This window comes from Helicoverpa zea, chromosome 30, assembly GCF_022581195.2.
Source record: "Helicoverpa zea isolate HzStark_Cry1AcR chromosome 30, ilHelZeax1.1, whole genome shotgun sequence".
Taxonomy (NCBI): domain Eukaryota; kingdom Metazoa; phylum Arthropoda; class Insecta; order Lepidoptera; family Noctuidae; genus Helicoverpa; species Helicoverpa zea.
This window is the reverse complement of record NC_061481.1, coordinates 2,180,837-2,195,425: the sequence shown is the minus strand read 5'-3', so window position 1 is coordinate 2,195,425 and position 14,589 is coordinate 2,180,837. Positions and strand designations below refer to the sequence as shown.

The window sequence follows — 14,589 nt, the reverse complement described above, 5'->3', positions numbered from 1 at the left end:
GCGATTTGCCGACGATATCGTCATCATGGCGGAAACGCTGCAGGACCTACAACAGATGCTGAACGACCTATCTGAATCTTCTCTACGCATCGGCCTACGGATGAACTTGGACAAAACCAAGGTCATGTTCAATGAACATGTTCTACCGGAACCGATAGCGATACACGGCGCCGTTCTCGAAGTTGTTCGGAAATATGTTTACCTCGGGCAGACATTGCAGTTAGGTAGAAACAACTTTGAGGACGAGGTGAATAGGAGAATTCAGTTGGGTTGGGCTGCATTTGGGAAGCTACGTCGAGTCCTAACATCGTCGATCCCACAGTGCCTAAAGACAAAAGTCTTCAATCAGTGCGTCCTACCTGTCATGACTTACGGAGCCGAAACGTGGACACTGTCGGTGCGGCTGGTTCACAAGTTTAAAGTCGCTCAGCGGGCTATGGAAAGGGCTATGCTCGGCATTTCTCTGAGGGATCGCATCAGAAATGAGGTAATCCGTCAGAGAACCAAGGTCATCGACATAGCCCACCGAATCAGCAAGCTGAAGTGGCAGTGGGCTGGCCATATTAGCCGAAGAACCGATAACCGTTGGGGTAAACGAGTTCTGGAGTGGAGACCACGCCTCGGCAAACGTAGTGTAGGACGTCCTCAGGCACGGTGGAGTGATGACTTGCGCAAGGCGGCTGGCAGGAGCTGGATGCGAGAAGCCGAAAATCGATCTCAGTGGCGTGCACTTGGAGAGGCCTATGTCCAGCAGTGGACTGCGATAGGCTGATGATGATGATGATGATGATCAAAATATTCATCCGCATCGCTGTCAGCTGGGATCGTGGAAAAGGCTGGCTGCATTGCCACGCTAGATGGCAAAATTACAAAATTACAAATAAAAAAAATCCTCATCTTAAAAAGCTAGTATTTAAAATCACGTCCCGTGGGAACTACTGCCTGTACTAGGGCTTTTACTCGAGAATAATGTAGCTTTCCAACATTGAAAGTATTTTTCAAATTGCTTCAAAGGTTTTCCAATAAATAGTATAGGTACATATATTGTAATATGTTCTTTTAAACTACGAATCTTAACCAATTCAAACATGACATATCACGTAGGTACCTGAGATATCCGCCTCAGTTGTAAAGCACTGGTACTCAGCTACATCCGGTTAGACTGGAGGCCGACCCCAACATAGTCGGGAAAAAGGCTTGGAGGATGACGATTTCCGCCTCAGTTGATAAACCAAAAAAAAGAATGAAGAAAATAGATCTCAGTGGCGTGCACTTGGAGAGGCCTATGTCCAGCAGTGGACTGCGATAGGCTGATGATGATGATGATGATGATGATAAACCAAAATATTTTAAACTAGTTAACCACTTCACTCTCAACATGGACACAATAGTTAAACAATAGGTCTGTATCACATGCATGAAGTTGTTAAGCACGTTCCTATAATTGATCAGAAGAAGAATAATGAAGACTGCACCTGTGCAAAGCTTTTCAACTATACATCGCAATTTACTCAACTAGTCCGCCATTTTTTTTCAATGCTTCTTCAAAAAAAGTCGAAGCCACATTTAAGGTTGTACAACCTACAATTTACCTCTAATCTTGACCTCTGAACATATAAAATTGTTGCAAATGCAGCTATAAAAGGCGTGTACTGCGCTATAAATAACTTTTATTTGCACTAGTTAAACAAATGAAAACCTATTACTTGAATCGAGGTCAATATATTTCTAAGCATATCTTGTACATACCAATCCCACCCAAAACAAAAATGTGAAAGACTGCCAAGTTCGATAATATGGGAATGCTTCGCCTATAAAAGAAGTGAGATCTGAATAAGTACCAAGTTCCATACACATACCTCAGTTAAAAATAGTTACTTTTTAATGATGTTACTTGGCAAGTTTTCATACACCGTTATAAACCTACTAAACGCAATGAATCAATTATTTAATTTTCTATTAAAACTTGCCAAGTAACATCATTAAAAAGCAACTATTTTTAACTGAGGTATGTGTATGGAACTTGGTACTTATTCAGATCTCACTTCTTTTATAGGCGAAGCATTCCCATATTATCGAACTTGGCAGTCTTTCACATTTTTGTTTTGGGTGGGATTTCATTTATTTTTGTAAGGTTGTTTATTTTTATTTTTTCTTATGATGGAGTTAGTTAAAGAAATGTCTCATTTATACTATCTTTTAGATTTTTTTATATGCACTATGTTTCTTACAAAGAAATGAACTAGATTAAATAAATGGACTAGATTTACCAACTGACTGACATGACATGTTATCATATATTATGTTCGTGGATCAAAGTTACACATTCGTTATTTTCGAAAGTGATTCACACTTGGCCGTTTTCAGATTTTTACTTTACTTTGACTAAATACAAACCTTTGTACCATTCGAAGATATATTATATAAATATAGATAAATTTTGTTTGAGCTTGCATGCATTCCTTATTCCTTTCATTTCCCTCTCCTAGTTCCAAAAACTGCCACTCACCAAGCGAGACGTGGCGCCACCGTCAATGCAAAAAAACTTTCGCGCGAGTGCCAAAAAATACGACGCCGGCCGCCATAACGCGCCGCAAATTAAAATCAAAAACTGTGTCTAAACTTCTATAAACTTCTTAAACTAATCAAAAGCCCCTGCAGGGAGTTACTGGGCGCCCATCAAACCATAAATTACATGTGTACAAGTGATCTGTGCAGTAGCGTGAGTGGATCAAGTTGCAGCAACCGGCGGAACTTTGTAAGTACCTACTGATTCCTATTTCCCATCGGTCCTGTGTGCAGCTTTCCATAAACCTCTCACAGAAAATCTCGTCCAGCCTTACAACCTGGATAGATCTGTAAAAAACCCTAATGGTCTAGGGCTTACGGTCAACGAAGCGCCGTTCAAGTCACACCATTTTTAGTGATCCTTCTGAGCCGCATAATATATCTAATTATTGAGTGTGCTTGGTTCAAATCGTGTAACCTACGACTCAATTATTACGTTAAAGTACTTAGTTGTCCATTTTTAGTCATTGAATTCTAAACAATACAAAATGGATAGCAAAGAAACTAAACTCAAACTTCTCGTCACTCAACGTGAGTACGTATTTCGTGAGATTCAAATTTTATTCGATTTATCTCGTCAAATAACATCCGATAAGTCCAAGTTAGGCCCATTTAAGAGTAGGTATAGACGTATTGACGACTTGCGTCATGAATACATAAATTTCACGAACGAAATAAACTCGTTAAAACTAGCTTTGAATCCTCAAGACAGTATAAACATGAAAACGGTTGATGCCTTTGACGACATGTACTACGCAGTCAACGAAGTCGCAGAAATCTACCTACAGTGTGATAAAAGTGAAGCCGCATTGCCGTTCCGCGACGCCATCTCATCGGAGGCAACCGGAAACCGGAAACCATTTGCGCAACCACGTTTACCTAAAATCGAACTTATTAAATTTGACGGAAATATAGAATATTGGCAAACATTCTATGACACATTTGCATCTCTCGTGCACAATAACGAAAACATTTCTAATATCGAAAAGTTTCATTATTTACTTTCTTGCCTCACGGGTTCCGCGTTATCAATCGCCAAGGGCATTCCGGTCACATCAGACAATTATCAAATTGTTTTCGATGCGCTAATAGATCGGTATCAAAATAAGCGAATCTTAGCAGTAAATTATTTGGAAAAAATCTGTAGTCATCCTACATTAAAATCTAGTATAGTTCGGCCGTTCAGAGAATGCGTTCCTGACACATCGCGATTGAACTGACGACGTAACTTTGTAATGGCGTTGCAGTTACGATAAAAATTTTTTGCTGATTGTTTACCGTTTTAACAATTGATGAAATAAATTTAAAACAACATTATTATATCAATAATCAATGAATGTTATAATTTTGGTCCAAACTGAGTGTCAAATAACTTGGTAAACAATATTTTTCTAAATCTATACTGCGCAATTACAAGGTTATGTCAGCGCTTTATATTTGTAGTGCTGTGCTAAAAATAACAGGCAAGTATCGTAATCAGTTCTTTTACAGTTATACTTATATTATAAAATAAAAGATTTGTTTTTCTTTTTTAAAATTTGAAAATAATGGACTATAAGATAACTTTTATGAATTTAATACAGCTAATTTCAGCTAATTATTAAAAGCTTATATTAGTATCTTAAGGTAACAAACTGCGTAAGTTAAAACTTCAATACCAATCTGTGTTTAATAATCTTAGCAAATTCGGATTTGTCTCACATAGCTTAATCTCATAGACACCAATAAGTAAGTAGTATAATATGTATGTGCGCAGTCCTGTTTACTATATTATGTCTATGGTTTTTATTTGATTATCCGGCTTATGTTTAATGGACTTGTAGCGACATGAAACGCATACAACCTTTTCGACTCGCAACCTTCAATAGTCATGAAGAAAAATACAATGAAGTTCAAATGTCAAATTCAAAATTTTAAATTTTCAAAATCAGATTTTCGTTGTCGCAGGCGTACACATATAAATAGGGCGCCGCCCGTATAAATAAATTAGTCGACATAAATTCTTCGTGCGTAACTCATCTCCTTAAGACTGTTTCTGCTTTTCAAACTGACATCGGCGCTAAATAGGACTTCGATTGTGTTTTTTATTGCGTTCTTTTTACTTTTGGTGCATAATAATGCCTAAACGTGGACAAACATTGAAAAGTGGAGCCCGTGAGTTAATCATCAAGCTGCAAGATTACTTTGAGCGGGAGCGGCAAAATTGCGGACCCCTGATACCTGTCGAACAAGTACAAGAACGCGTCTCTCAGGCGCTTGGAGTTAGCAAACGAACGATAACAAATATTAATAAAGAAAAGTTCGGCTCGACTGGCATGGAAGATAATATTTTACGTACTCCGAAGAAGAAACGTAGAACTAAACCCGTGACAGATATTGACACCTTTGACGCCGATGCAATCAGAAATCATATATATGGTTACTATTCCAGAAATGAATATCTCAACAGGAAGAAGCTTTTGGCATCCTTAAGAGAAGCTGGACTGTTTAGGGGGGGTAAAACTGCTTTAACCAAAATCTTAAAAGATATAGGTTTTTCGTATAAAAAAACAGACAAAAGAAAAATTTTATTAGAACGATACGACGTAATTTTAAAAAGGATAAGTTTTTTGAGGGAAGCAAAAAAAATTGATAACTGGGATAATGTCGTGTTCATTGACGAGACATGGCTAAACGCCAATCACACGGTTTCCCGTTCCTGGACGGATGATACACAAGCGTCAACGTCAAAAGTACCAATGGGTAAGGGGGCCCGTCTGATAATATGCCACGCAGGATCTGCAAAATACGGCTTTGTGGAGAACGCGTTACTGGCATTTCAATCAAAAACCACAAATGACTACCACGAGGAAATGAATGCCACTACATTTAAAGAGTGGTTCCAGAACGTGCTTTTGCCCAGCCTAGCAGAGCCTTCTGTAATATTCATGGATAATGCCTCCTATCACTCGGTTCAAATACAGAAACCCCCTACCCAAGCTAATAAAAAAGAAGAAATGGTGGCTTGGTTACAAGCAAAAGGCATTGACGCAAATATGCAGATGCTAAAAGCAGAGCTAATTAAATTAGTTAAAGAAAATAAAGCGGCAAATGTGCGATACGAAATCGATGAACTGGCTCTGGAGTACGGTCATCGCGTTCTAAGAATTCCACCGTATCATTGCCAATATAACGCGATCGAGCTAATCTGGGCTCAAATAAAAGGTTACGCCGCCCGCCACAATACTTCCCCGCCATTCAGCACGAAAAAGATGATGACCCTATTAAAAGAAGCCTGCGGGGAAGTCACAAGAGATGACTGGGCAAGGGTTGTTGAGAAGACTAAAAACCTGATTTTGGAACATTTTGACCGAGATATCAGGATTGATTCTGTTATTGATAATAATATAATTATACATGTAGGGGAAGATGATGATGAAGACACCACCTCCTCAAGCGAATCGGAGTCTGATTAATATTCTGTACGCACATTCAATTCAATGTACTTACTTTATTGCATAGAAATTGTAACTTTGTAACAAAGAATAAATAAAACAATTTTATTATATGAATATTACCTTTTTTTGGTTTCCACTTAAATAACTAAAATAAAAATTTAAATGATTCCGCCAATTTAAAACGAAAATAATCTTAAAATAATTTGGCGGTTCATTTTGGAGGAACGGTAACGAACTCAGTGTTATGTTGTGCCCATCACTAGTCGTGACTAACTGACAGGTGTCAGGAACGCATTCTCTGAACGGCCGAACTATAATCTTAACGATTTACGTAAAATCACTAGTTTATTACAGGAATCCGTAAACGCTTTAAAATCCATTAAAATCGAAAACCTTGGTGAATTTATTTTGTTTTATTTATCTTCTCGCATATTAGACTCTGATACACGAAAGCGATTCGAAAGTCAAAACAAAAGTCAGATACCTACTTTTATCGAATTATTAACATTCCTACAAAGTTATCTAAAAATATTAGAAGCTAGTGAGCCTTATAAATGTAATTCGAGCAATAGTTTGCCACCAATGGCACGTAGAAATAACAATAATTTTACGAAGTCAAAGTTATCATCATTTCCCGCGCATTTTAACGATAACGCGGCATCGATGTCGTTCGATGAGTGCACAGGGCCGTACTCAGATGCAGGGCCGCACTCAGGCGCGAGTTCTAACTTTAATAATACATCAAATGTGAATCTTGAGTCAATTTTAAATCAATGTAATTTGAATACAGGGTCGAACTCTAATACAGGGTCGCATTTTATTGACAACAATTTAATGCAAAATAATAATTTAAATAATCCTGATGTTCATGCATACTCAGTGTCAGATAAAAAATTCGGGTGTGTATGCTGTGGATATTTTCACCACACTATTTATAAGTGTCCGGTGTTTAATTCAAAAAATGTAAATGAACGTGAATCTTTAGCCAAATCAAAGCGCTTATGTTTCAATTGCTTAAAGCCCAATCATGCGGCTGATATGTGTCTGTCCAAAGCTTGCTGTACCAAATGCAACGCGCGTCATCACACGCTACTTCATCGCGACCAGGGCCCCACGTCAGCGTGTCCTGTGACTTCTTGTGCTACTCCAGCGGTTCCAGCTTCTTCTGCTGACCCAGTAGTTACTCTTAATTCTATGAATACAAGTTGCAACTTGCAGCAACATCGCTCATTAGTGTTATTAGGAACATGTGTGGTTAGGGCGTATGGTCCTTGTGGTGTTACACATCTTCGAGCACTTATTGATAGCGGTGCACAGAGTTGTTTCTTAACAACTGCCTGCGCACTTCGATTAGGTTTACCCTTACGTAGTTGTGATTATTCTGTTGTTGGAATAGGACAGAATCCAGTGCTTGAAGTCAAAGGTGAAACATCATTTACGATTCAACCATTACACTCAGATCAACCAACTTTTACGGTACGAGCTATTGTCATGGAAGCTCTCACCCATAAAATGCCTTCAGTAGAAATACCTTCTTTTGTCAAAGCTAACCTCAAGCACTTGGTTCTAGCTGACAGTGACTTTGATAAACCCGGTGACATTGATCTTTTGTTAGGCGCAGATATTTTCCATAGCATTTATAATGGTCAACGACTTGAAGTAGGCCCGGGTCTACCGGTAGCCCTACATAGTGTATTCGGCTGGGTTATCACGGGCAGGCTCGACGCTGAGTGTTCGCCTCCAGCTGAAACGTCTACACTTTTGGCTTCCACAGCTGCCTTAGACAATGTGGTCAAGCGATTCTGGGAGGTAGAAGAGCCGCCTAAGCAAACGATTGTCAACCCGGAAAATGAAAAATGTGAACAGATTTACACAGACCTTGTTCGACGCAACGAAGATGGAAGATACGTAGTACCTATGCTACTAAAGGAAGAACATGAGCAGTTAGGAGACTCTCATCGCACGGCCTTATCCAGACTTCATAATTTGGAGAAACGGTTCCTTCATCACGAAGACCTGAAACACGATTATGGAGAATTCATGCAAGAGTATCAAGACTTACATCACATGCATCAAATTGAACCTTCTGACACAGATTTTAGATATTTGATTCCGCATCACTGCGTCATCAGACCTGACAGCACGTCAACGAGACTGCGTGTAGTTTTTGACGCGAGCGCGAAGACATCTAGCGGCATATCTCTTAACGATATTGTCTACACAGGTCCAAAACTTCAAAACGATATCGTTGATATTATTACAAAATTTCGTTTACACAAAGTAGTCTTCACAGCCGACGTTTCCAAAATGTATAGAAATATCGAACTTCGTCCAGAGGACCGCAAGTATCAACATATCCTGTGGCGTAGCTCCACTTGTGATGAAGTTCGTGAATATGAACTTAAAACTGTGACCTACGGCGTGAGCAGTTCACCATTTTTAGCCATCCGTACGCTACACCAGCTAGCAAACGATCACGGTGCATCATGGCCTGAAGCTGCTTCCATTCTGCGTCATGACACGTTCATGGATGACGTCACCGCTGGCGCTCCTTCAGTTGAAGCTGCCTTAAATCTGAAAGACGGAATTATTAATTTGCTGAATTGTGGTAAATTCGAACTACGTAAATGGAGTAGTAACTCACCTGAGTTCCTTGCACAACTTCCTTCTGAACATTGTCAAGTTCCAAAATCATTTTGTGACGATCAAAACATACAAACTTTAAAAATATTAGGTCTGCAATGGGACCCGAATCTAGATCTTTTTACTTATTCTCAATCTGAATTCACTCCAAAATTTACAAAGCGTTCCATTCTTTCTAATGTTGCTCGCATTTATGACCCATTGGGTTGGTTAACTCCCATGGTGCTTAAAGCTAAATTGATTCTTCAAGCCTTGTGGAAACTTCAATTAAATTGGGACGATCCTGTGCCAGACAGTATTGCTCATCAATGGACTAAGTTTGTCTCTGAGCTCAGTTACCTCAAACAAGTACAAATTCCTCGTCATATTCTGCCCTCAGACGTAGTAGAATGCCAGCTCGTTGGTTTTTGTGATGGTTCATCCAAAGGTTACGGTTGTTGTATTTATTTAAGATCTGTCTGTAGAGGTAAAATTTCAGTTAAATTATTAATCGCGAAGTCGAGAGTAGCTCCCATAAAACCAGTTACGATTAATCGCCTCGAACTTCTTGGTGCAGTACTTCTAGCTCGGGTCTTGAAACATATGGCTGACTTGTTAAATCCACATCTGAAGCTCTCTCGAGTGATCGCCTTCACTGACAGTAGTACAGTTTTGTCTTGGCTTAATACTGAACCTTATAAATTGAAAACCTTTGTTTCGCATCGTGTAGTTAAAATTACCGATCTCGTACAGATTCAAAATTGGTATCACGTATCGACCTCCGATAATCCAGCTGATCATAGCAGTCGTGGGTTGTCATGTTCACAGCTGATCGCTTCTGATACCTGGTGGTCAGGTCCATCTTGGCTTTTTCTAGAGACTTCAGAATGGCCAGTTTCACAGGACGTATACGTGCCACCTGGAGGTGTGCCTGAGGTGAAGAGCTTGCCTGTGATAACTCATTCCGCGGACTTAGTGCCTTTATATGAGGATCCGATTAAAAAATTATTAAGTCATTATTCTTCATTTTCACGTGTCCAAAGAGCATTAGCTTGGTTGTTGCGATTTAGTAAAGTCTTAAGAAAACTTACTTTCAATTGTAAAACTTTGACTGTGGAGGAATTAGAAAATTCATTATCCCTGCTTGTTCAACACGAGCAGACGGAATACTTTGCTAATGAGATAGAGTCAGTAAAATGTGCAAGGACTTGTTCACGTCCTATTCAAAAACTTAATCCCTTTCTCGATCACCGAGGACTCTTGCGAGTGGGGGGGCGTTTAGTAAATTCAAAACTTCCACTCTCTGAAATTTACCCTTTGTTGTTACCAAAAAATTCACGACTGTCTGCACTTATAGTTGACTATTTTCATAAACTTCATCTTCATTGTGGACCTAGAATGTTGCAGTCTATTATAAGTCGTAGATTCTGGATTTTGGGTATTCGCGATTTAATACGATCGCGACTTTCCAAGTGTGTAACGTGCTTCAAAGTAAATCCCACATCAGTTTCACCTATAATGGGAAATCTACCGGCACCCCGAGTACAACCTTCACGATGTTTTTCAAAGATAGGGATAGATTTCGCAGGACCCTTCATCGTGAAAGAGAGTAAAAGGCGTAAGGCGCCTGTTTACAAGGTGTACGTCTGCGTGATGGTATGTCTCGCAGTAAAAGCGATCCATCTTGAGCTAGTTACAGACTTGTCGACAAGTGCATTTATCGCAGCTTTGGACAGATTCGTATCACGCCGTGGTCTTTGTCAACTTATTATCTCTGATTGTGGTACAAATTTTGTCGGGGCCAAGCGCTACTTAAGCGAGGTCCACCAGTTTCTTTCCACTCAGGAGTCAGAACTTAATACTGAGTGTACAAAGCGTAATATCGTGTGGCAACATAATCCACCAACTGCTAGCCACTTTGGCGGTATTTTTGAAAGTGGTGTTAAGTCGATGAAGTACCACCTTAAACGAGTTGTTGGCTTACAAGTGCTAACGTTCGAAGAGATGTTGACTGTGCTGAATAAAGTAGAAGCCGTCCTTAACTCTCGGCCGTTATGCGCTTTGTCTAGCGATCCCACTGAGGTAGATGTCTTGACACCGGGTCATTTCATCACTGGTGGTCCTTTGGTATCATTACCGGAGATCCCGCTTACGGATACGTATTTACCGCCTAAAGAGCGATGGCAATTGTTGCAGAAAATGACACAGAGTTTTTGGAAAATTTGGCAAAGAGATTACCTTCATACACTGCAGCAGAGATGCAAATGGTTCAAAGACCAAGTCAATGTGCAAGTGGGTGATATAGTTACAATTGTGGAACAAAATCTTCCCCCGTTGGAGTGGCGTTTCGGTCGTGTTGTCGAGCTTCATCCAGGCTCTGATGGTGTAGTGCGTGTCGTCACGCTACGTACGGCCAAAGGACTACTTCGACGGCCTGTAGTCAAGATTTGCCCTTTGCCTACTTCTAACTAAACTTTAACCTTTCCATTGTATTTTTTTTAACCATAATTATTGTTAATGTAGCTTATAATCAACTTACTTTTAACTTAAAATTATAAACTTAGAATCGTAATCACGTAACTTACTAGGTAATTCAGCACGATTTGAACTCAAGCACACATAACACACATCTTTTAGTCTTTTCGACTCTTATTTTGTGAAATCCCTGGACTGATTTCAAGTGGGGGGGAATGTTTGAGCTTGCATGCATTCCTTATTCCTTTCATTTCCCTCTCCTAGTTCCAAAAACTGCCACTCACCAAGCGAGACGTGGCGCCACCGTCAATGCAAAAAAACTTTCGCGCGAGTGCCAAAAAATACGACGCCGGCCGCCATAACGCGCCGCAAATTAAAATCAAAAACTGTGTCTAAACTTCTATAAACTTCTTAAACTAATCAAAAGCCCCTGCAGGGAGTTACTGGGCGCCCATCAAACCATAAATTACATGTGTACAAGTGATCTGTGCAGTAGCGTGAGTGGATCAAGTTGCAGCAACCGGCGGAACTTTGTAAGTACCTACTGATTCCTATTTCCTATCGGTCCTGTGTGCAGCTTTCCATAAACCTCTCACAGAAAATCTCGTCCAGCCTTACAACCTGGATAGATCTGTAAAAAACCCTAATGGTCTAGGGCTTACGGTCAACGAAGCGCCGTTCAAGTCACACCAAATTTAGTAGTTTTAGTTCCTTAGGGGTATAAATTTACACCGGGTATAAAACACCTTCATTATTTTGAAACCGACTCACACTTGGCCATTTTCAGATTTTTCCCTTTACCTTGACATAAAGACCTACCTCCATGCCAAATTTCAAGTCAATACGACCATTGGAAGTGGTCTAGGTTTTTGATGAGTGAGTCAGTGAATCAGTGAATCAGTCAGTCAGTCAGTGAGTGTATAGTAAAAATAGCTATTTTCTGACGTCAATATCTCAAGACCTACAATAGGTATATTAATGAAATTTTGTATTTTAGATAAGTGAGGGAGTCTCAACAGATACTAGAAATTTGATATGCATAAATAAAATAGATTTTGAGTTACAGGGGGGTCGAATTTGGCCCGAAATGGTTCGTGTAATATAACCCACGGCCGGTGTGTCGCTTTTTTTGCTCGAACTTGGCGGACACACTGCCGTGTGTCTAGATGACTGTGTTTCGGATGGCACGTTAAACTGTAGGTCCCGGCTGTCATTTGAACATCTTCCCGGCAGTCGTTACGGGTAGTCACAAGCTAGTAAGTCTGACAAACTGTCTTACAGCTTCGAGGGTTTTAGAAACTTTCACAAAAGCAGCCCGTAGTCTGTGAGTTGGTAATTGATCCACCCGTTGTTGATTGAGCATGTTGCAGTCGGTCCTGCTTGTGATCTCTCTCCGGTGGTGTCGGATTGTCGTCCCATCGCGCTATGAGAGTGAAGGAATAGAGAGTGCACCTGTGTCCAAGCAAATGTGCCTGCACTGCAATATGTCCTGCGCAGCAGATTTGGCCGATAATCTTTGAGTAGTATAGTATAGGGTTAACTTGAACTAGCAATTACAGTAGGCTTGCACGATACTATTGCATGCTTATAATGACTAAATTGTATGTGTTCTGACGTCAGACGTTTTACAAGAAATGTATATGTGTCTAACTGTTTGCTATGCCTTCGCTTGCGTGTTGAGAGAACTGCTTCCTACTTTCCGCACTGAGGTAAAAAGATGGTTGTCATATTAAAGCAGGAATTTGAAGGAAAAATGATCAAATCATTGCCAAATTTTCGTATGCACTTCATAAGTGTATCAAATGCGTCTCGTGGGAGTCCCCACTGCTCGTACCAGAATAAAATTAATATAGCCTATGTTACTCGAGATGTGTGTAACTTTCCAACTGTGAAAGAATTTTTCAAATAGGTTCAAGTTTCGGAGCCTTTAAGATACAACAAACAAAGAAATAAAAAATGGTTTCTCGTTTATTGTATTAATGCAAAATATCAATTAGAATCTCTACAATAGCTAAAAATAATTGATTTTTAGGACTAAAATAGTCAAATGATTTGTAGAATCAGTTCTATATTTATGCAAAAATATTACTCATATTGTAATTTAATATACTTAGGAATGAACTTCGTGTAAATAATAATTACTTGGTAGAAAATGACTCACATATTTTTTTACAAGAACCTAAGCATTATAGTAATTCATACAGCTACATTGTATATTTCGCATTGAAACCGACTAATTCTAATACCATTGATTTTTATTCAACTAAACCTATATACGGTCATCATATGTCCAGCCTTTTCCCAAATAATGTGTTGGGGTCGGCTTCCAGTCTAACCGGATTCAGCTGAGTGTGCCACAAGGAGCGACTGCCTATCTAACTTTCTCAACCCGGGCACCCCGATACCCCAAGGTATTACTGGTTGTCAAACTTATTGGCTTCTGATTACCCGAAACGACTGCCAAGGATGTTAAATAACAGCCGGGACCTACAGTTTAACGTGCCCTCTGTAACACGGTCATTGGTGTCTAAGATATACTTAGAAAGAAACTCAGAAAAGTTGCATTGGTACTTGCCTGACCTGGAATCGAACACACTCTTACCTGAGAGGTTGGTTCTTTACCCACTAGGCCACCACTATTTACAAAGCACTTAAAATAATTGAACCTCAACCTTCTTTACTCGAAGCGCGCGAAACTTGACAGCCTGACGTGTTTACAAAACCAATATGGCGGAATACGTTCTATGCGATTTTATGTTCGGAAAACTAGCGATTTTTCGCGGTTCCACTCGGATTGTAAAGAGAAATGAGCCTAATAATCATTACATTGTATAAAACAAAGTCGCTTTTTCTGTCCCTATGTCCCTTTGTACGCTTAAATCTTCATAACTACGCAACCGATTTTCTTGCGGTTTTTTTTTAAATAGATAGAGTGATTAAAGAGGAAGGTTTATATGTATAATAACATCCATTAAATTGTGGGGAAATATTGATATCCCGTGCGAAGCTGAGGCGGGTCGCTAGTACCTAATATACTTATGTTCAAGTTTATTGACAGCATAAACGTCAGATTTTTTAAAGAAACTTTTGCTATGTACCTATTTTCATCAAGAATTTTGGAATGGTAGTTCTATTTTCAAGTTAAAAATTTTCAAAGTAAATAGTTGTTTTAAGAAAAACACATGTTAAATCTGTCGGTAAAATTAATCGTAAGGCATCGTTCAGACCAAACGTATTGTCGGCCGCTGACTGTGAGCGCGCGTTACGCAGTTTATTGCTTTTCCATATATATTGAAATTGTCGTTCACACCGAACCGACTATACGCTGTTACGTCGTCTGTTGTAGCTGACTCTCAGTGGCCGATTATTTTACTACGCGACTATGCACGGCGGACGCGGATTGGCTACGCGGACGCAGTTGCCGAATAGCGCCGCTCCGCCGCGTACGCACCGCCGCGCCTCGGTACAGCACGTCGATAATTAGTGT

At 39.8% G+C, this 14,589-nt stretch overlaps 1 protein-coding gene across 1 annotated transcript; it reads left to right on the top strand.

Annotated features, from left to right (window-relative positions):
• The first annotated feature begins 7,517 nt into the window (after positions 1–7,517).
• On the top strand, positions 7,518–10,927 carry LOC124644374. Its single transcript, XM_047183685.1, has 2 exons — positions 7,518–8,613; positions 10,824–10,927. Exons 1-2 carry the CDS (start codon positions 7,518–7,520, stop codon positions 10,925–10,927), a joined length of 1,200 nt encoding a protein of 399 aa, XP_047039641.1.
• The last annotated feature ends 3,662 nt before the right edge of the window (positions 10,928–14,589 follow it).

Excerpts from the sequence above, each read along its gene's own strand:
- LOC124644374 (XM_047183685.1), top strand. The coding sequence starts at position 7,518 with ATGCCTTCAGTAGAAATACCTTCTTTTGTCAAAGCTAACCTCAAGCAC. Across the intron at positions 8,614-10,823 it reads TATTAATTTGCTGAATTGTG|AAAATGACACAGAGTTTTTG; the intron begins GTAAATTCGAAC and ends CAATTGTTGCAG.